The sequence below is a fragment of the Vipera berus genome (genome assembly GCF_964194415.1).
Source record: "Vipera berus genome assembly, chromosome: 4".
Taxonomy (NCBI): Eukaryota; Metazoa; Chordata; class Lepidosauria; order Squamata; family Viperidae; genus Vipera; species Vipera berus.
The window spans coordinates 9383086-9404814 of NC_138206.1; the positions used below are offsets into that span (position 1 = coordinate 9383086).

General features: G+C 43.1%; 1 protein-coding gene across 1 annotated transcript in view; it reads left to right on the forward strand.

The window, feature by feature from the left end:
- The window catches only part of CCDC81 (coiled-coil domain containing 81), a gene marked incomplete at its 5' end in the record, with an annotated part of 37034 nt that extends 20950 nt beyond the window's left edge, over window positions 1-16084 (forward strand). The window contains 8 exons of the mRNA XM_081326589.1: window positions 2052-2172; window positions 3385-3531; window positions 4830-4937; window positions 6428-6597; window positions 7801-7879; window positions 11342-11568; window positions 14271-14396; window positions 15744-16084. Coding sequence (XP_081182715.1) covers window positions 2052-2172; window positions 3385-3531; window positions 4830-4937; window positions 6428-6597; window positions 7801-7879; window positions 11342-11568; window positions 14271-14396; window positions 15744-15885 — 1120 coding nt within the window. The 3' untranslated portion in view covers window positions 15886-16084. The remainder of the gene's footprint in view (window positions 1-2051; window positions 2173-3384; window positions 3532-4829; window positions 4938-6427; window positions 6598-7800; window positions 7880-11341; window positions 11569-14270; window positions 14397-15743) is intronic.
- Between the last annotated feature and the right edge of the window lie 5645 nt (window positions 16085-21729).

Consider the following 21729-nt stretch of genomic DNA (forward strand, 5'->3'; position numbering starts at 1 on the left):
TCTTTTGGACTAAGATTTGGCTCCAAGAGTTTTGTCTTCCTAAGACATGGTTTGGGGTGGGTCCTGACATTAATGTTTACAGGCCTGTGGAGTCCCCCAAGGCTGAGCTGCTAAATTTGTTAGTAGAGGACCAAAGCCCAGTAGTGGGACTTGCCGAGGGTTAAGCCACATTTCTGGGACAATAATTAATATAGAAAGTTTGCATTAAAAATGTGATCCCTGAATGCAAATTGCTTGCCTTCTGAGACTTAGACACTGATGTTAAACACTCCCTGAGTGCTGAAGAGTTTTTGGGGTGGCATGATAAGAAATACAGGTAGTTCTCGATTTATGACTGTAATCCAGCCTTGTGACTGTGGTCTTGTCATGACAGTTGTAGAATGGGACATCACATGACTGGACCTAAATTTACGACCGTTTTGTGGAGGTGATTAAGCAAATGTTATTCAGCAAACTCACTGTTTGCTATGGGCATTTTCGCCAAAATCAGGAAGTAAAAGGCAGCTTCTAGAACAAATGTTGTCAATTGGGGTCATGTGACTGTGGGACACTGCAATGTGTCTCTCAGTGCGGGACAGTTGCTGAGCTCCTAAAATACGGTCACATGACCTCGGGTGAGGGTGGGGAGACAGTCATCAGAACTTCAGGACCAGGTGGTAAACATCTTCTGGCAGATCCATCATAACTTTGAATGGTCACTAAATGACCAGTCATAAATTAAGGACTACCAGTAGTGTCCTATAGGATGAGGGAACTCTACAAAAACATGCAGAGCTGGAAGGTGGAGTTAAATGCACTATCAGTTTAGGGTCCTTGTGTTGCCACAAGAGACCTAAATCCAGCTCTACTTGAATTCAGTTGACTCTTATCCAGCAACAATAATAACAATAACAACAATAATACTCGGAACATCTTATATTTTAAGGAGGTATCTGGTTGATACCTAGGATCCTGGTAGCAACCCGTGTCAACCATCAGCACCAGCCAATTTGAATGTTCAGTTGGCTGAGGTTCATGTTTAATGAATAAAAGTATAATAATAATAATAAAGTTGGAAGGGACCTTGGAGGTCATGTAGTACAACCCCCTGCTCAGGCAGGAAACCCTCTGCCATTTCAGACAAATGGCTGTCCAGTCTCTTCCTAAAAACTTCCAATGTTGGAGCATTCACAGCTTCTGGAGGCAGATCGTTCCACTGGTTAATTGTTCTAACTGTCAGGAAGTTTCTCCTTAGTTCTAGGTTGCTTCTCTCCTTGATTAGTTTCCATCCGTTGCTTCTTGTCTTGCCTTCAGGCACTTTGGAGAATAGGTTGATCCCCTCTTCCTTGTGGCAGCCCCTGAGATATTGGAACATGCTATCATGTCCCCCCTCGTCCTTCTCTTCATTAAACTAGACATACCCAATTCCAGCAACCGTTCCTTATATGTTTTAGCCTCCAGTCCCCTGATCATCTTTTTTTGCTCTTCTCTGCACTCTTTCTAGAGTCTCAACATCTTTTTTACATCATGGTGACCAAAACTGAATGCAGTATTCCAAGTGTGGCCTTACCAAGGCATTGTAAAGCGGCATTAACCCTTCACATGATCTTGATTCTATCCTTCTGTTAATGCACCCTAGCACTGTGATGGCTTTTTTGGCAGCTGTAGCACACTGCTGGCTCATACTGTATTTAAGTGATTGTCCACTAGGACTCTGAGATCCCTCTCACAGTTACTACTATTGAGCAAGGTACCACCTATACTATACCTGTGCGGTTGGTTTTTTCTGATTTAATGCTGATCATCAGTTGTCTAGATTAATGACAGGTGCAACAAACCAGGATCACATGTTGAGATTAAGCACAAGGGATTTATTATTCCAGCCTATACCCAAGAATCTAGTCAATTAACCATCTCTTGTGCCACTGGGTCTCTCTTGGCCACACAAAGACCAATGACACATTGAATTCCACCTTTCTGCTCTGCCTGCTCTTGTCCAACATCAGCAATGGCAAAGTTTAAACTCTGTGCTCTTTGTTACACACTCATACGCTGCCCATTGTGTTCTGCAGGCAACAAACACCCATTCCGGAAGCCTTGAAGACAGAACAGGAAGTGAGCCGTACCCAAACTTCTGCCCCCAGATCGCAGACTTCATCCCCCATTTGTGATCAGCATGATAGGGCAGGACAGGTACTGGATGTAGTGCCTTTCATATTTTTATCTATAGCTACTTATAACAACTCTGGAAACGATGTTTGCTATTAGGAAGAACTGGATGGTTGGTGGTCCCTGCGCCATGCTTGGCTCTGCGCCATGTCCCTGCGCCATGCTTGGGCCTACCATGCCCTATAATTATTTAGTCAATGAGAGATGATTCTGATCTCCAGTCAATTTTATTTAATATACTTCCTTTATTAATTATTATAAACAAGGTGGTAAGTATATATCCAGCAAACCTTCTATTTTCCCCACAATAACAACCCTGTGAGCTGAGGTAAGCTAAGAAAGAGGGACTGGCCCAAAGTCCTACAGCTGGCTTTCATGCCTAGGATGGGACTAGAACTCACCATCTCCTGGTGATTGGCCCAAGTCCCTCAACCAGCAATTATTCTTAAGGCGGGACTAGTATTCAGCCATCCATCCAATTCTGATATATGGACCCATTTCTCTCTCTCTCTCTCTCTCTCTCTCCCTCTCTCTCTCTCTCTCTCTCTCTCTCTCTCTCTCTCTCTCTCTCTCTCTCTCTCTCTCTCTCTCTCTCTCACACACACACACACACACACACACACACACACACACACACACACACACACACAGAGTATTTATATGGAAAAATGGACAGAATAACCTGGTCCTCTCATGGAGGTGATTATGCAGTTATTACCATTTGTTTTGAGACTGTCTCATACTGGAAGCTATTCTTTAGAGATCACAATCTGTCCATTTTCTCACTTTCTGTGGAAGAAGGTATAATTTCAGTCCCAACTAAGAAACCAATGCCACATAGGCCGGGACTAATTTTATTGTAACACGTATACTGTAGTAACAGAATCTTGCAACTTTGAATATGCTTTCCTTTCCCTCACTGATTTTCTTGCTCTGGGCTCAAGCCCCGCTTATCTGATTATTGTCTCAGTACTGGCTCTTTCTCCTGTCTTTTAAAACCATTCCCTCCACAGGTAGCCTGTTTTGACTCATTGTTCCTTCACTTAGGCATGCCATGAGATGCAAGGAAAAACAAAACCCCCAAAGTTCTAAATTGCCTTTAGAGGATCTTGATTGATTGATTGATTGATTAGATTTGGTTACCAGTTTGTGAAAGAAGAGATTTGCTGTAGAATTAGAATAGAGAGGCAGTCGGGCATAGAGGTTTACACTGTTCTTTGCCTTGTGTACCTCCAGGAGATGTGCTACCTATGCATGCAGCGTGCTCAGAGGAACGTTCCTGTCTACTTGGGTGAGGAGAGAAGAAGGAAGGAGAAGGAGGAAGACTGCATCCTGGCCCAGTATCAAGCCATAAAAGATCACGAAGCCCTTCAGAAGCAGCTGGTACTGGGGCCGAAAAACTGATTTTTTGCTTTCTTCCGACGTAAATAAAGCAGGACTTTTTTTTTAGAACTTTTGGAAACAGAGAAGAGCGCAGTGCCCTAGAGTCGGACACGACTGGATGGGGGGAAACTTTTTCTGTTGGGTTTTTATTTTTGGCCAGCTGCCCAGAGTCACTGAGAGCGAGTGGGCAGCTGTATAAATTTTATAAGTAAATAAATGACAGGAAGGTTCTTAGCCTGATGTGCCTTTGCCAGAATAAAACCCAAGCCAGAAAGGTACGTAGATTTTATGCAGAAGTTGGAAGAGCCTTGGTGGAGCAGTGGGCTAATGCCTCCTTAAGTAACACCAGCTGCCTGCAATTAGTGCAGGTTCGAGTCCCACCAGGCTCAAGGTTGACTCAGCCTTCCATCCTTCCGAGGTAGGTAAAATGAGGACCCAGATTGTTGGGGGCAATAAGCTGACTTTGTAAAAATGCCGTTTTGGGGGGGGGGGCGAAAGCCCTAATAAGCAGGCATATACATAGAATGAAGGCTATTGCTAAGCACATTGATTTGTGCTTCTTAGATTGTAAGCCGCCCTGAGTCTTCAGAGAAGGGCGGGATATAAATGGGATTTAAAAAAAAAGAGTTCTCCCATGAATTCAAGGCGAGAAGCTCCTTAGAAAGATTGGGAATCCCCCTGTGTACAATTCAAACGGACGGAGTGTGCAATGAGTTCTTTCACTGATCAGCATCCTTTGACTCATCTGTCATCTATAGCCCAGGGGTCCCCAACCTTGGCAACTTTAAGACTTGTGGACTTCAACTCACGGAATACCCCAGCCAGCATGATCTAGCCCTTGTAACATGAATTATTTCCTAGCATCCCATAATATTCCTAGCATGATCTTGTTAATGCTCTCTTGCATGTTCAGGAGGTGTAATGTGTTTCCCACATTACACTGAGTTTTCAGATTATTAAAGTTCAGCTCTTTCTGGGCAATTGTTGTCTCTGGCTGGTTTGAACCGGTCCTTGTCATTCTCCAAATTCCAATGGGGAATTTGCTGGTTCTTTAAAAAAACTAGAAACATTACTTAAAAGTGCTCCTTGTTACTGAAAGCAGTACTCAAGGAGGCCCCCGTTTCCTGCTCCCATCAGAAGGAGGCTACCTACATAGAAGATGTTACCAAGAGGGATCTACACCATCCATAAAAGATCTTACGGATTCTGAATCCTGGTTTCTCCAATTTGGTCCAGCTCAGCAATTCTTTCCCACCCTTTTCAGCTCAAAAGCATTTAATTCTTTCTCCAAACTGCAGATGAAAATGGCGGCAGCTCGGGAGCAGAACCAGAAAGTGGCATCTTATAACCTGAGCATAGCGGAAGCCATGCGACAACACAAGAATGAGAAGCCGGCCGAACCTTTTGTAAGAACTCCCATCCTTTGCAACACTATAGCTTGGCCTTTTCTCTATCTAGGCATTTTTTTTGGATCTGTTGGACTATTGGGCCCATGTTCTCAATCGGATGGTGAATGGTTGAGGAACCTAGGTAAGTCTAGCCCAGGGGGTACGGAACCTTGGCTCTTTTATGACTTGTCAATTTCAATACCCAGAATTCTTGAACCAGCCATGCTGACTCAGGAATTTTGGGAGCTGAAGTCCACAAGTCATAAAAGAGCCAAGGTTGCCTACCCCTGGGCTAGCCTGTCGAAGAGAAGGATTAGGGGGGATGTGATAGCAGTCTTCCAGTACTTGAAGGGAGAGGGAAGATTTATCACAGAGAAGAGGGGATTGATTTATTCTTCAAAGCATGAGAGGGCAGGACAAGAAGTAACGGGTGGAAGATCATTAAAGAGCAATCCAACCGAGAAGTTAAAGAGAACTTTTCTGACAGTGAGAACAATTATTCAATGGAATTGCTTGCCTCCTGGTGTTGTGGGTGCTCCATCACTGGAGGTTTTCAAGAAGACACTGGACAAGCCATTTATCTCGAATAATATAGATCTCCTACCATGGGTAGGGGGGGGTTGGATTAGATGATCCCCAAGGTCCCTTCCAACCGTATTGTTTTATGTTCTATGCACATCAGATAATGGCCAGCAGGCTCTTCCTGTCTTGTTAAAGGTAAAGGTAAAGGTTCCCCCAAGGGACGCGGTGGCTCAGTGGGTTAGGACGCTGAGCTTGTCGATCAGAAGGTCGGCAGTTTGGCGGGTCGAATCCCGAGTGCCGCGTAACAGAGTGAGCGCCTGTTACTCGTCCCAGCTTCTGCCAACCTAGCAGTTCGAAAGTACGTAAAAATGCAAGTAGAAATATAGGGACCACTCCGGTGGGAAGGTAACAGCGTTCCGTGTGCCTTTGGCATCTAGTCATGCCGGCCACATGACCACGGAGATGTCCTTGGACAAGCGCTGGCTCTTCGGCTTTGAAACGGAGATGAGCACCGGCCCCTAGAGTCGGAAACGACTAGCACGCATGTGCGGGGGAACCTTTACCTTTACCTTTAAAGGTTCCCCCGCACATGCGTGCTAGTCATTTCCAACTCTAGGGGCTGGTGCTCATCTCCATTTTAAAGCTGAAGAGCCAGCGTTTGTCTGAGGACATCTCCATGGTCATGTGGCCGGCATGACTGGATGCCAAAGGCGCACGGAACGCTGTTACCTTCCCACCGTAGTGGTCCCTATTTTTCTACTTGCATTTTTACGTGCTTTCAAACTGCTAGGTTGGCAGAAGCTGGGACGAGTAACAGGCGCTCACTCTGTTAGGCGGCACTCGGGATTCGACCCGCCAAACTGCCGACCTTCTGATCGACAAGCTCAGCATCCTAACACACTGAACCACCGCGTCCCTTTGTCTTGTTAAATACCCTCTGTCCAAGTGTTGCTTTTGTTCACGTCAAAATTTGTGCCTCTTTTCAGAGGTCCTTCATTTTTGAGAAGAGGCCACCCAGTTCTACGCCTCATGAGAAGCAAGAGGAATATGCCCAGCACTTGGACAAGCAACTGGAGTGCAAAAAAGCCAGAGAAGCAAAGCAAAAACAGGAACAAGACTTCATTGACCGCTTGCAGCAAGTTCAGCTGGCAGAAGAGTGAGACCTTTGGGAGAAGTTGATCTCCTGCCTCAGTATTTATTCAGTCCAAGTTTTAAATGCCTCTTTCCCCAGCCTGCTGCCTTATAGATGTCATAATTATGAGTCTGAAAGCACAGCATTGTATATATATATATATATATATATATATATATATATATATATATATATATATATATATATATATATATATATATATATATATTTTAAAAAGATAAGGGTGGGGGAATTGGAGAAAAAGGACAACAAAATTTTACCCAGTGTTCTCAATGAGTTGAGTTCTGGAAATCTTCCCCATCATATAGACTCACCCAGATATTTGGGATCGTAAAGGTAAAGGTTCCCCCGCACATGCGTGCTAGTCTTTTCCAACTCTAGGGGCCGGTGCTCATCTCCGTTTCAAAGCCGAAGAGCCAGCGCTTGTCCGAGGACGTCTCTGTGGTCATGTGGCCGGCATGACTAGACGCCAAAGGCGCACGGAACGCTGTTACCTTCCCACCGGAGTGGTCCCTATTTTTCTACTCGCATTTTTACGTGCTTTCGAACTGCTAGGTTGGCAGAAGCTGGGACGCGTAACAGGTGCTCACTCTGCTATGCGGCACTCGGGATTTGACCCGCCAAACTGCCGACCATCTGATCGACAAGCTCAGCGTCCTAACCCACTGAGCCACCGCATCCCTTATTTGGGATCATATCCTTCTGTAAAATTGTAAGCACAGTTGCGTTAATGTGCTTTTTCACTTCGTAGCTGCTTTGCTCAAGGAGAAAGTTGGTGGTCCCAATTGTATTCACCAACACACTCACTAAACCAGATTTACCTTTGGGCGCTCAGCTGTTAACAATACTGGGGCTTTCAAGATCCGAGGGAAATGCTATAGATTTAGGCAGCCTAATCCTCACCCACTGCTTTAGATCAGGGGTAGGCAACCTCGGCTCAGGAATTCTGGGAGTTGAAGTCCATGAGTCATAAAAGAGCCGAGGTTGCCTACCCCTGCTAGATGAACCTGCTAGGTCAGGGGTGTCAAACTACCGGCCCACGGGCTGGATGCGTCATCCGGAAGCCGCGCCCACCCCGTTGCCGACAATGGCAAAACCGTCCCGATATGTTGCGCGATGTCACATGACATCGCGAGTTTGACCACCCAGGATTAAATCTTACTGAAATCGTACTGGCTGATTCTTAGTCTTCTGTCTGCTTTCTAGATTAGCTGCCCAAAGAGCCAAATATCTAAAAGAGAAGATGGAAGAAAAGCAAAATTATAAGACGGCCCTTGATACACAGGTAAATCGGCTGGTTGCCAATAGAAGCCATTTCAACCTAGAACAAGCGTATACGAGAGTGTGATCATGAAAGGAACTGTCTTTTCCAACACACACACACACAGAGAGAGAGAGAGAGAGAGAAAGAGAGAGAGAGAGAGAGAGAGAGAGAGAGAGCTCCTTAAATCTAATTGGATTGCTTTTATGTAAGCAACTGCAGCATCCCAGCCCAAGGGAATCATAAGAGCAATAACTGACAATTTATGATCGCTTATAAGTTGTGCAGCTGAAAAGAAAGTGGTTGGCCTCTCTTTTTTAGCGAACAAAACAAAACTGAAGATTAAATGTGGAAGTTAGAGAAAAAAATAATTTATCAGAGCCTCATGAGTTGCTGGTTTGGCAGCATGTCTCTCCTCTCCCCCATCTGTTTATTGAACAAATACAGGTGGTCCTTGACTTATAACAGTTCCATTCAAAGTTACAACAGCATGGAAAATGTGACCTGTGACCATTTGTCACGCTTACAACCGTTGCAGCATGATTACATGATCAAAATTCAGATGCATGGCAATTGATTCATATTTATGTTGTTTTCAGTGTCCCGGGATCGCGGGATCCACCTTTTGCAACCTCCCAACAGGCAAAAGTCAATGGGGAAGTCAGATTCACTTAACAGCTGGGTTACTAACTTAACAACTGCAGTCATTCACTTGACAAATGTGGCAAGAAAGGTGGTAAATTGGGGCAAAACTCACTTATCAAATGTCTCACTTAACAGAAATTTTGGACTCAGTTATGGTCGTAAGTTGAGGACTACCTATGTAGCTTTGCTTTTGCAAATGACGAGTTCCATTCGAGTGGAACCAACAGGGATGCTGATTCTGAGGGCAAGGCTGGCTCGTGAATTAATTCTTGGAAATTTAATTAGCAAATCTTGGAAGAAATTCCCATCACGATCCAGCCCAGATGTTCAGATAGTCAGTAGTAAAAGAGGAGGCAGATGATCTTTAAACTCTTTCAAAGTCTGTGTTGGCCCATACAAGCAGAACGTTTGCAGGCATTACAAATTATTTGGCGCAGGATTACAATGTAATCCAAACCGAGTTTATTTATTTATTTTATTTATTTTATTAATATTTCTATACCGCCCTTCTCCCAAAGGACTCAGGGCGGTTCACAGGGCAAGAATAAAATACAAAGTTACAAATATTAAAAGGAGATTAAATAGTTGCCCGTTAAAACAATTAATATACTACATTTATAAAAACCCCAAAAATACTACAATAAAAATACAAGAATAAAACCCCACCAATCCCCCATCAGGCCAGGCCGGCTTGTGCAAACAAAAACGTCTTCAGATCGCGGCGAAAGGAGCGAAGATCGGGCGCCATCCGGAGCTCTACCGGTAACTGATTCCATAGTTCCGGAGCGCCCACAGAGAAGGATCTCCCCCTGGGGGCCACCAATCGACATTCTCTGATCGGTGGCACCCTGAGGAGACCCTCTCTGTGGGAACGCACAGGGCGCAGGGAGGTTGATGCCGGCAGCAGGTGTTCCCTGAGGTACTCCGGACCCCTGCCATGTAGGGCTTTAAAGTTTGCCCGGAAGCAGACCCCACTAGACTCAAAGAGGCTTATATTTCAATTAGTCTGCTTAAGATCATAATATTCGCTATACAACACCAGCCTTCACTTCTCTCAGTTTTTCAGGTCCCCGTTTAAGTGCTTGATTTTAAAGCGCGGTGTTTTTACTTTGTACAGATATCTGTAATGCTGTCGTCAGCCTTGTGTTTTCCAGATGTCTGGGACTGCAGCTTTGTGGCAGCTTATTTCTTTATTTACATTTTTTTAAATCCCATTTATATCCCGCCCTTCTCCGAAGACTCAGGGCGGCTTACAATCTAAGAAGCACAAACCAATGTGCTTAGCAGTAGCCTTCATTCTATGTATATGCCTGCTTATTAGGGCTTTCACACACACCCCAAGCGGCATTATTACAAAGTCAGCTTAATTGCCCCCAACAATCTGGGTCCTCATTTTACCTACCTCGGAAGGATGGAAGGCTGAGTCAACCTTGAGCCTGGTGGGACTCGAACCTGCACTAATTGCAGGCAGCTGGTGTTACTTAAGGAGGCATTAGCCCACTGCTCCACCAAGGCTCTTTATTTATAGTCTGTTTCAATCCACAAGGATTCTGGGCAGGGAGAAAGAGATGTATATAGGTAGTCCTCAATTTATAACAGTTTGTTTAGCGGCCGAAGTTACAATGGCACTGAAAAAAGTGAGCTATGATCGTTTTTCACACCTGCGACCGTTGCAGCATCCCCAGGGCCAGGTGATCAAAATTCAGCCACTTCGCAACTGGCTGGCATTTATGACAGCTGCAGTGTCCCGGGGTCATGTGATCCCCTTTTTGCGACCTTCTGACAAACAAAGTCAACGGGGAAGCCAGGTCCCGTTAAGAACCGTGTTATTTTTTTTTATTGAAAAGTTTTACAGTACATTTTATTTATAACAAAACAAAACAAAACCCCTCCCAACCCCCTCCCCTCTTCCCAACCCTCCCCAACACCTCCCTCCCTCCCCCTCCCCCCTCCCCGACTTCCCAGAGCTCAATACAAGGTATAAAAGTAAAAACAATCATAATCTACCATATGCAAACAACAATAAACTGTTAAATCTATCACACTTTAACTCTTATAAAATGACTACAAGCAATATAGATATCACATCAGTACTTATTCAAATGCTAAATGAAACTTTTTAGTCCCATATTTATTCTGGATATAATCAATCCATTTTTTCCACTCCACAATATATCTCTGTTGCGAATGGTCTTTCAAATACGCTGAAATCTTTGCCATTTCCGCCAGGTTGGAAACTTTTAAAGTCCATTCTTCTATAGTCGGCAGTTCTTCCTTCTTCCAATATTGCCCTATTAAAAGTCTTGCTGCCGTAATTAAATTCAACATCAACTTAGTGTCCACACCAGTAGTATCAGTAATAATGCCCAGTAAAAACAATTGCGGACAAAACTTTATCCTTTTCTTAAATATCTTCTGCATGGGGTTGTTTTATCTTTGGTCTCTTAATTTTATCTTGGGGTTTTTAGAATTGTACTTCTATTGTTTTAACTTGGGCAACTGTTTAATCTTTTTTTAATGTTTGTATTTGGTATTTTATTCTGCCCTGTGAACCGCCCTGAGTCCTCAGGGAGAAGGGCGGTATATAAATGTTATTAAATTAAATTAAATTAAATATTCCACCAAATAAGAACCGTGTTATTATCTTAACAACTGCAGTGATTCACTTAACAGCTGTGGCAAGAAAATTCGTAAAATGGGGCAAAATTCACTTTAAAAAATGTCTCACTTAAGCAGCAGAAATTTTGGGCGCCATTGTAGACTTACCTGTACCTAAAGAATGAATTGCTATGAGTAAAGTGTCTTTTTTAAATTTAAATTCTCTCTCCTTTTTGTACATAGCTAAAATTAAGACCGGCTCCCTTGCCTGAGTTTGTGCCTAATTCAACGGAGGTCATTTTTGGGAAGAACGACATGAATGAAGAGAAACTGGAGGAGAGAAGGAAACGTGCTCGGGAATATTCCAAATATCAGTTGCAGGCAGTTGCAGATCGTAAGAGAGCAGCCATTCTTAACCAGCTGGTGGATCAAAGGAGAGCTGCAGACATGATTCAAAGAGCTAAGAAACAGTAAGATGGAAACTGTAAAGGGTTAATACTACTTTATAATGACTGGAATATTGCATCCAGTTTTGGTCGCCATGATATAAAAAAAGATGTTGAGACACTGGAAAGACTGCTGAGCGGAGCAGCAAAGATGGTTGAAGGCTAAAACATATGAAGAGCAGTTGCAGGAATTGTGTATGCCTAGTTTAAGAGCCGTGATGGCGCAGGGGTTAGAATGCAGTACTGCAGGCTACTTCTGTTGACTGCCAGCTGCCAGCAGTTTGGCAGTTCGAGTCTCACCGGCTCAAAGTTGACTCAGCCTTCCCTCCTTCCGAGGTCGGTAAAATGAGGACCCAGATGGTTGGGGGAAATTTGCTGACTGTGTAAACCGCTTAGAGAGGGCTGTAAAGCATGTGAAGCGGAATAATAATAATAATAATAATAATAATAATAATAATAATAATAATAATAATAATAATAATAATAATAATAATAATAATAATAATAATAATAATAATAATAATAATTTAATTTCTATACCGCCCTTCTCCCGAAGGACTCAGGGCGGTGTACAGGGCAATAAATACAATAAAAATACAATGTACAAAAGTTAAAAAAGAATTAAACATTGTAGCCCAATTACAGTTAAAATAATAAAATTAATATTAAAATATAAGTCTAAGTGCTCTTGCTCTTGCTATTAATGGAAAGAAGGTGATCACAGTGTTCCAATATCTCAGGGGCTGCCCCAAAGAAGAGGGGGTCAAGCTATTCTCCAAAGCGCCTGAAGGCAGGACAAGAAGTAACGGATGGAAACTAATCAAGGAGAGAAGCAACCTAGAACTAAGGAGAAATTTCCTGACAGTTAGAACAATTAATCGGTGGAACAACCTGCCTCCAGAAGTTGTTGGAGCACCCAATACTGGAGGTTTTTCAGAGGAGATTGGACAACCATTCCTTTCCAGCTCTGCTATTCTGCTATTGTGTTAACTGCAGTGCTGAAGCTTTTCTGGACAAATTTGGCTCCTCTGATAGGTTACATGGCCATTCTGGATGATTGTGCTTCTTAACAAGGTGTCCCATTCTGGGCATGCTCCAGATGGATTATGACGAAATGGGGATGGCTATCAAGACTTTACTTGAAATAGGTGAAGACAGTCACGCTCCAAACCATAAGGGATTTTAAAGGTGATCTTGGAACCAATACAACTCCTATAATATTGACTGAATGGTGGAGAATGGAAGGATTTATATTCCTTGCAATCATCCGGTTCTTAGTGCTAACGACCAGATGAATGCAGGGAATATAAATCCTTCCATTCTCCACCATTCCGCCAGAACCGAAGAAGCTTCTTGGATGAGAAGTGAAATGTCTTCAGGGAAAAACAAAGAAAGTCCAGTTGCCTTTTGAAAAAAGCACCTTTGGGACAACCATGACCTGGATGACTGAGAATCTCCTTAGGCATTTAACAAAAAGAAGTCTCCTGGTGCATTTTCTACCAGTGAGTACCCACTTAGGCATGGTTGACAACATAAGATGATGGTGGCGACCGTAGAACTAATGAATATGCATACATTTTAATGCTCATTTGTATGATAACATTGTATAACTGTTAGAACTTCAATTTCATCAAAGGGAAATCAAAGAATCCAGATCCACCTAAACAGGGAGTAGGATTTCATTCATTCCTTGCTTGCCCTGGTCACCACAATGTAAAAAAGATGTTGAGACTCTAGAAAGAGTGCAGAGAAGAGCAACAAAGATGATTGGGGGACTGGAGGCTAAAACATATAAGGAACAGTTGCTGGAATTGGGTATGTCTAGTTTAATGAAGAGAAGGGCAAGGGGTGACAGGATAGCATGTTCCAATATCTCAGGGGCTGCCCCAAAGAAGAGGGACTCAAGCTATTCTCCAAAGCACCCGAAGGCAGGACAAGAAGCAACAGATGGAAACTAGTCAAGGAGAGAAGCAACCTAGAACTAAGGAGAAACTTCCTGACAGAACAAGTAACCAGTGGAACAACCTGCCTCCAGAAGCGGTGAATGCTCCAACACTGGAAGTTTTTAAGAAGAGACTGGACAGCCATTTATCTGAAATGGTATAGGGTTTCCTGCCTTAGCAGGGGGTTGTACTAGATGACCTCCAAGGTCCCTTCCAACTTTATTATTATTATTATCATTATTATAGCTTCTGTGCAGTTAATTTAGCAATCCCTGCATGGCTTTTGAACCATCACCTCCGTCTCTCAAACTGGAAGTAGATAAAAGGTGAAACAGAATCATGCAAGCAGGACATGGACCTACAGGTAGTCCTCAACATACGATCATAATTGAGCCAAAAATTTCTATCGCTAAATGAGGCAGTACCCCATTTCACAACCTTTTTTGCCACAATTGCTAAGCGAATCACTGCAGTTGTTAAGTTAGTAACACGATGGTTAAGTGAATCTGGCTGCTCCGTTGACTTTTCTTGTCAGAAGGTCTCAAAAAAAAGTGATGACATGACCCCATGACAGTGCAACCTTCATTAATATGAACTGGTTGCCAAGGAATTTTGATCACGTGACCAGGAAGAGGCTGCAACGGTCGTAAGCGTGAAAAATGGTCATAGGTAACTTTTCCCCCAGTGTTGTTGTAACTTGGAACAGTCACTCAAACCAACTGTTGTTAAGTCGAGGGCCACCTGCATTCTCCTTGCCTTCAAACCCTTTTGATATACTCCTAGGTGGATGGTGGAGAAGGGTGAGCGAATGGAGAGGCTCTTCCAGATGAACTTGGCTATTCAAGAGGACTGGCGGAAAAGCGCAGGGCTGAAGCGACAACGAGATTACGAGGAGAAGCTCTTCCAGCGGTACGCATCCAACTAGAGCAGAGTTCCCCAAAATTTCTGGCTTTGTGGACCGGTGTGGAGGGGGGAGACGGGAAGAGAAGGGATGGTTCCGCCCGAGCAGCGGGCAAGGGCATGCACGCGAGCAGCTCCATTTCTGCCACTTCTGCAGCCTGGTTTCAAATGGCTCCCAGACCGATAATGGGCCACAGCCCGGGGGTTGGGGACCCCTGATCTAGAGTATGCTGATGATACTCAGCTGTACTCTTCTGCCCATGGTGAACTAAGTGATGCTGCCTCTGTCTTCTCTTGGTGGCTGGAGGCTGAAGAGGTCTGGATGGGGAGCAACAGACTAAAACATGGCTCCGGGTTAGAGGCTCTTTGGCCCTTGGAGAATTACCATCTTTGGTCATGGATGGGGTTACATTGCCTCAGACTGATCTGGTGCATAATCTGGGAGTTCTCCTGTATTTGCAACTTAAGGTTGCTTGCTGGGTCTAGTATCAAGCCTCTGAAATTGCAAACAATTTTTTTTAGGTCAGCAATACCTAGCACCATTGCTGCTACTGAAAAAGACTTACTTTGTGCCCTTCCCCAAGACTCATGACTTGGGGGGAGAGGGCGATACAATTGCCCTGTGGGCCTGCACTCCTAGGATCTGCCATGGACCGCTTACCTTCCGGCACTGTTGTCTTTCTGTTCTATGTCTATCCATGTCTGCTCTGAGTTGCACGAGAAGCGGCTTTGGAGAATGCTTTTCTGCAACCTCTGCAGCCTCCAAAAATTGTGCAAAAGCATGCCCAATTCTCGCGCAATTTTCATTACATTACAGTACAACCCTTTTGGATGATCTCTAGAAGCTGCACGAGAGCACAGACCCCATTGTTATGTGGCTTCTGCAGACTCCAGCAATCATCCAAGAAGAGGGCACGCTTTCAAGTATAGTTACTATTGGAAGTTGGTGAATGCTTGTGTGTTCACCTTCGACACGCATGTCATAGGTTCGCCATCAGTGTCCTAAGTGAATGAGCAGCGGTATGGAAGAGATGACCAGGCTGAGCCTGATGTGGCTGGGGGATGGAGAAGCCAAACACATCATACATCATGAGTCCCTGCACACCTGCAAGAGATCTAAGCCCAACTCAGCTTGAATGCCTTTCTTATCTCCCACTCATTTCCCTTGACCCTTAGTTGGTCAGATTCTTGTAGAGAGCTTAAGTTGGCAATACATCTTTATACAGCCTGAATCTCCTGATTTCCCCCACATTTGAAATAGAAGCCTTTGAGGAAAACTGAATTATTGGTCTTTCTTCTCAAGAAGCTGATTTTTTTAAAAAAATTTTTAAACGTTTCTGTCTCTTTGAACTGCAGGGCGGGAGACAAACTTATGCTCCTGGATCAGTGCGCGAGATATCGTCGTTGTTACCAGTGCAAGAAAGGCCTGAACAAATTTGGGGAAAAAAATATATGGACAGACAGTAAATATATCCCTGGATCTCGGTTAATCGTTTGAAGCAGCACCATTTGTTCATGCCTTTTCTTCTTACGTGCTTTTGAAATTGTTTTTTTTTATAAAAAAAATCTGATTGTATGAATGTGCTTATGATTTGATTCTTGTGGCCCTGTGACATGAATTTCTACGTTTTTTCTTTTCCAGTGACAGGATTTTGTCCTCTCACTTTGGAATGTGTTTTTCTGCATTAAAAGATATATATGTATGTGTGTGTGTGTGTGTGTATTATGAAATACATCACCCCCCACACACACAGACCATAAAACAAGCGTCTTTATTACTTTTTAGTAAGTGGGCGGGTTGATCTTCTCAGACAGAAATGCGAGGGTGGCGTGTTTGATTTACAGGGACTGATGCCTTTTTGTACATTTGTGGGGTTTTTTTTTGTTTGTATATTTATTTTAAAGTATCAGTGTTTTGTTCAAATACAGTGAAGGATCTGGGACTGAGAGAAGAGAGAGGATTTTGACACACAGGAATGGAACACCATCAATGGTGAAAGATCTAGGTCCCTTGAGGAAATGGCAAGGATAGGGATTGTTAGACCTGCTGCTTCCCACGTGTCCAGCATTGAGGCCAACGTGTCTACCTGTCATCAGAAAATGTTAGCCACTCATGCCTGGTCCAACCCTGCCCACAGACACCCCACGTTTTCTGAGATCTTTTGTCATGTTTGTTTCTAACTATTGTGTCTTCCAATAATTTTGGATGAATCTTCCAACGTTTCTAGTAGATTCTGTTGGTGGCCCAGGTGGCCCAAGAGTAATCTCAGACACACTGTGAAGCCAATAGAAATTTGGTCCTTAGGAGCAAAGTCCTTGTCTGGGTATAGGACATTCAAACCATGCCAGTCATACCTCTTTTATATTTTCCATGCGGGAAAACTGTGGTCTCCTGGATCAGTAAGGGGCGATCAAGGTGACTTAAGCGAGTAACTACGCTTTGCAGATCATTCTATGAGGGTCAGCAACCCATTGTTGAAAGTTTGGAAAAAAATTTAGAGAAGAGAAATCAAGATGATCAAAGGCCTGGAGACTAAAACATACGAAGAACGGCTACGGGACTTGGGTTTGGCTACTCTAAATAAAAGAAGAAATAGGGGAGACAGGATAGCAGTATTCCAGTATCTGAGGGGCTGCCACAAGGAAGAGGGGGCCAGGTTGTTCACCAAAGCACCAGAGGGAAGGAGGAGAAACAATGGTTGGAAACTGACCAAAGAGAGAAGCAACCTGGAATTAAGGAGAAACTTCCTGACAGTGAGGACAATCAACCAGTGGAACAGCTTGCCCCCCAGAAATCGTGGAGATTTTTAAGAAGAGACTGGACATTCACCTGTCTGTGAAGGTGTAGGTTCTCCTGCTTGAGCAGGGGGCTGGACTAGAAGACCTCCAAGGTCCCTTCCAGCTTCTATTCTATTCTATTCTATTCTATTCTATTCTATTCTATTCTATTCTATTCTATTCTATTCTATTCTATTCTATTCTATTCTATTCTATTCTATTCTATTCTATTCTATTCTATTCTATTCTATTCTTCCACATACGATTCCAAACATCATTTGCTTCTGCTTTCCTGAAAGCAAGCAAGATAACATTCTTAACCTGCCAATATTTTCTCTTTGTGACGATGTTGACATTTAGGGTTAATCTGGTGGAAGTTTTTTTGAAACTTGAGCACTGTCTCCTTGCCACACATGCTCCTGGCTCAGCCATTCTACCAACACATTGGCTGAGCCCTTAAAGTATTCTGTTGCGTAAACCGGAGATACATCTCTACCCAGCTTTTTGCAAACCGCTGAGTCTGCCCCTGTCCAAAGACTTGTAGGACTGAGTTACTTTAATGAGATTTAAAGTAGATGCTTTCATTAGATTTCACAATAATGTCAGGGTATGCTGACTCAGGAATTCTGGGAGTTGAAGTCCATGAGTCATAAAAGAGCCGAGGTTGCCTACCCCTGTGTTAGGATGTTCCACTAAGACGGTGAAGATGACCAGCCTCCATCAACTCTTTCAGCCCATTCAACTTCTCAGGTTTGGGATTGGGAGAGTACAATGGAGATTTTTATTTTTTTAAAAAAAATCTTAATTGCCTTCTAGAGAAAAAATGAGCTAGAAGGCAAGGTCAAGTTTTACCTTAAGAAGGTACCACACTATACAGTCAATTGCATAACCGACTTACCAGGATATACTGCTAAGAATATCTTTAATGGTTAATCAATCCCTTTAACACTACATTCAAGAAAGACCAACTGCTCGTGGCTCTTTTATTATGTGAAATCTTTATTCTGGCTCAGAGAGCCAGCTTGGTCTAGTGAATAAGGCAGGGGATCTTCAAACTTGGCAACTTGTAAGACCTGTGGACTTCAACTCCCAGAATTCCTCAGCCAGCCCTGCCTGGCTGAGGAATTCTGGGAGTTGAAGTCCACAAGTCATAAAAGGGCCAAGTTTGAAGACCTCTGGATTGAGGCAACAAGCTAGAAAGCAGGAGACCGTGAGTTTGAGTCCCATCTTGGCCTTGAAAGTCAGCTGGATGATTTGGGGCCAATCATTAGGAGACTACAGTATGACTTCAAGTCCTGCCTTAGCCATGAAAGCCAGCTGGGTGATTTTGGGCCAGCCGCTCCTTCTCAGCCCAACCCCACCTCCACAAGATGGTGGTTGTGGGGAAAATAGAAGGAAGGTGTATTGGATATGTATCAACGCTGCTAACATCGAATGTTCTTGCTTGACAAGAGATGAAGAAGCAGCTATTTCATACGTTAACCTTGTGTATTGCTTTAAGAGATTGGATTAAGGTTGGGAGGGGGGAAGAGGAGGATTGTAGCTCAAGGCCATCTGAAGTTAAAGAAGATAAGGACTTGGCGGGTTGTCTAACAGAAGGGAAACTGATTCTTTAAATTAATTGGAGAATATGATTAATGACAAAATTAGAAAGGTGGAGAATTGTGTTTAATATATTGTGCAAGGGGGCGGAGGTTTCAGATTCCAGCTTCCTTCCAGCAAGCATGGTTTATTAGGCTAAATAAAGGACTTTTAAGGTAAACAATGCCTCAGACTCACTTGAAAGGCCCAGACGTGGGAAACTTGACAATATGTTTTGCACCTTGAGTTATTTGCAAAAATAATACAGGTGGGATACAAACCAACAAATGGGTGCTTTCTCCTGTTTCACACAGAGACTGCTGCTGAGCTGAATCTCAGTCTCACAATAGCTTTAGCTAAAATAAGACAACTACTCGTGGTCCTTTATTATGCGGCAATCTTTATTCTAGCTTTAATACATACCAAGTCGGGACCATTCACAGTGCTAGATTCATGGGCATTGCTGAAGTAGATTTTAATAGGCACAAAAGACCACAGTAGGATTTCAACATATGACATACACAGCGTTTTTGCAATGCAAAACTCACAGCGTAGGCATTTATAGAGGTTGTGCTTTCTCAGTTATTTAGACACAACACATTCATTCTGGATGGTTTGGATGAATCAAGGAGGACACACGTTCTAGAGGTTTTGACTGCAGATGACACAGAGCGCATAACAAGGGTTGGCTGACATCTAATTGCTAGGTTCTCTGCCCTAGGAAAACATTAAATAGACCTGTCCTAAAGATGCTTTTCCAGAAGGCAACTGGACTTTCTTGGTATTTTTCCTTGAAGACGTTTCACTTCTCATCCAAGAAGCTTCCTCAGTTCTAACTGAATGGTGGGGAATGGAAGGACTGATATTCTTTGCAGTCATCTGGTAGTTAGCAGAAGAACTGAAGAACTTCAGAAGAACAGAGGAAGCTTCTTGAATGAGAAGCAAAATGTTTTCAAGGAGAAAACCAGTGGCCTTTTGGAAAAAAGCACTTTTGGGACAACCATGACCTGGAGGATTGAGAATCTCCATAGACATTCAATAGGCCTGTTGCTGAATAGATCTGAAGACCAAAAGCCTAACTCTGACCTGGACCTTAAGGCCCCTTATGATAGCTAGAAAGTGCATTAATCATGGAGATCAGGATCCAACTTCCTTGGTAAATTCAGTTTGGTTACGTCACCTAATCCAAGACCTTCAAGCAGCTCATTTGGGTCAGAATAAGAGAAGAGTTGTAAGAGACCTCAGAGGTCCTCTAGTCCAACCCCCTGCTCAAGCAGGAGAACCTATACCATTACTTAGGAATTCTTTTGTTCTTGGCTGTGCAGCATTTCACTCTTATATTTCTGCAGTGATCTTGAGCTCGCTTGATAATCTTTCAAGGACATTGGAAAAGAACATTCAAGTTACAGGTAGTCCTTGACGTATGACAACAATTGAGCCCCAAATTTCTATTGCTAAGTGAGACAGTTGTTAAGTGAATTTTGCCCCATTTTACGACCTTTCTTGCCATGGTTGTTCAGTGAATTACTGCAGCTGTTAATAACACGGTTGTTAAATGAATCTGACTTTCCCATTGACATCGCTTGTCAGAAGGTTGCAAAAGGGGATCACATGAACCCGGGACACTGTAATCGTCACAAATATGAGTCAGTTGCCAAGCATCTAAGTTTTGATCATGCATCAAGGGGATGCTGCGACAATTGTAAGTGCAAAAAATGGTCATAAGTCACCTTTTCAGTGTCCTCGTAAGTTGGAACAGTCGTTAAATGGATGTGTGTTCAAAAAATGAGGCAAGGGAAGGATCATGGTGGCATCTTAATTAAAAACAATAAAAATAGCACCCAGTTACCAGCTTAAACCTCACGAAGTTTCTGTATTTATGTGACAATATATAAAAACAATTTCAGTTGCATCAATAATTCTATACTATTTCGTTGCTATTTCCCTTGGGAAATGACTATTGCTTTGATGGTGGCCTCTGTCTTCAAACCTATTCATTTTTTTTAATCAAAATTCAGAACAAGCAAGATTAATGCGACCAATTTAATTTAGGTCTTTAGATAAATTCTGGGATGTAGAGTTGATTTGTCCCTTCCTTTGGGACACATGGCTGAGGGGTGATGACAAAGTTACAATGCTTTCCTACAGACATTGTCCCTCTGTTTTCTACATCCCTTAAAGTGCTTGATAAATACAGTATAAAGTATGCAATTGCTCTAGGTATTAAATATGAAGATAATAAGCAGCAGTTGCAAATCTGGCAATAGCACTTAGACTTATATACCGCTTCGCAGTGCTCCACAGCCCTTTTTAAGTAGTTCACAAAGTCAACATATTGTTCCCAACAATCTGGGCCCTCATTTTATTGATCTCAGAAGGATGGAAGGCTGAGTCAACCTTGAACAAGTCGAACTCTAGACTCTGGGCAGAGTTGACCTGCAATACTGCTTTCTAACCACTGCACCAGCAGAAGGGTTAAATATATTTAGTAAAAAGGATATTGCTTAATTTAGATTTTAAAGCTCAACAATGACTTCATTCTCACTGAGGTAAAGAAGGGAAAATCCCTGATATTTTGAGGTAAAAGACAAGATTAAGGTGGTAGCTGAGGATCAAGAGAAAACAAACTCAACCGTTTATGGAGGGAAATAAAGAGTTTAGTGCTCTCTCCATGTAGCCACTAAAACAAAGAGTAACATTGGGGAAAGGGTTTTCTGTTTTACAGGTAGTCCTCAACTTATGACCACAATGGGGACCAGAATTTCCGTTGCTAACCAAGGCGGTTGTTAAATGAGTCAAACCTAATTTTACAACCTTTGTTGCCATGGCTGTTAAGTGGATCCAGCTTCCCCCACTGACTTAGCTTGTCAGAAGCCAGCTTGGAAGGTCTCAAATTCACATGACTCTTGGATGCTGCAACTGTTGTAAATATATTCTGGTTGTCAAACACCAGATTTTGATTATGTGACCGCAATGGTCATAA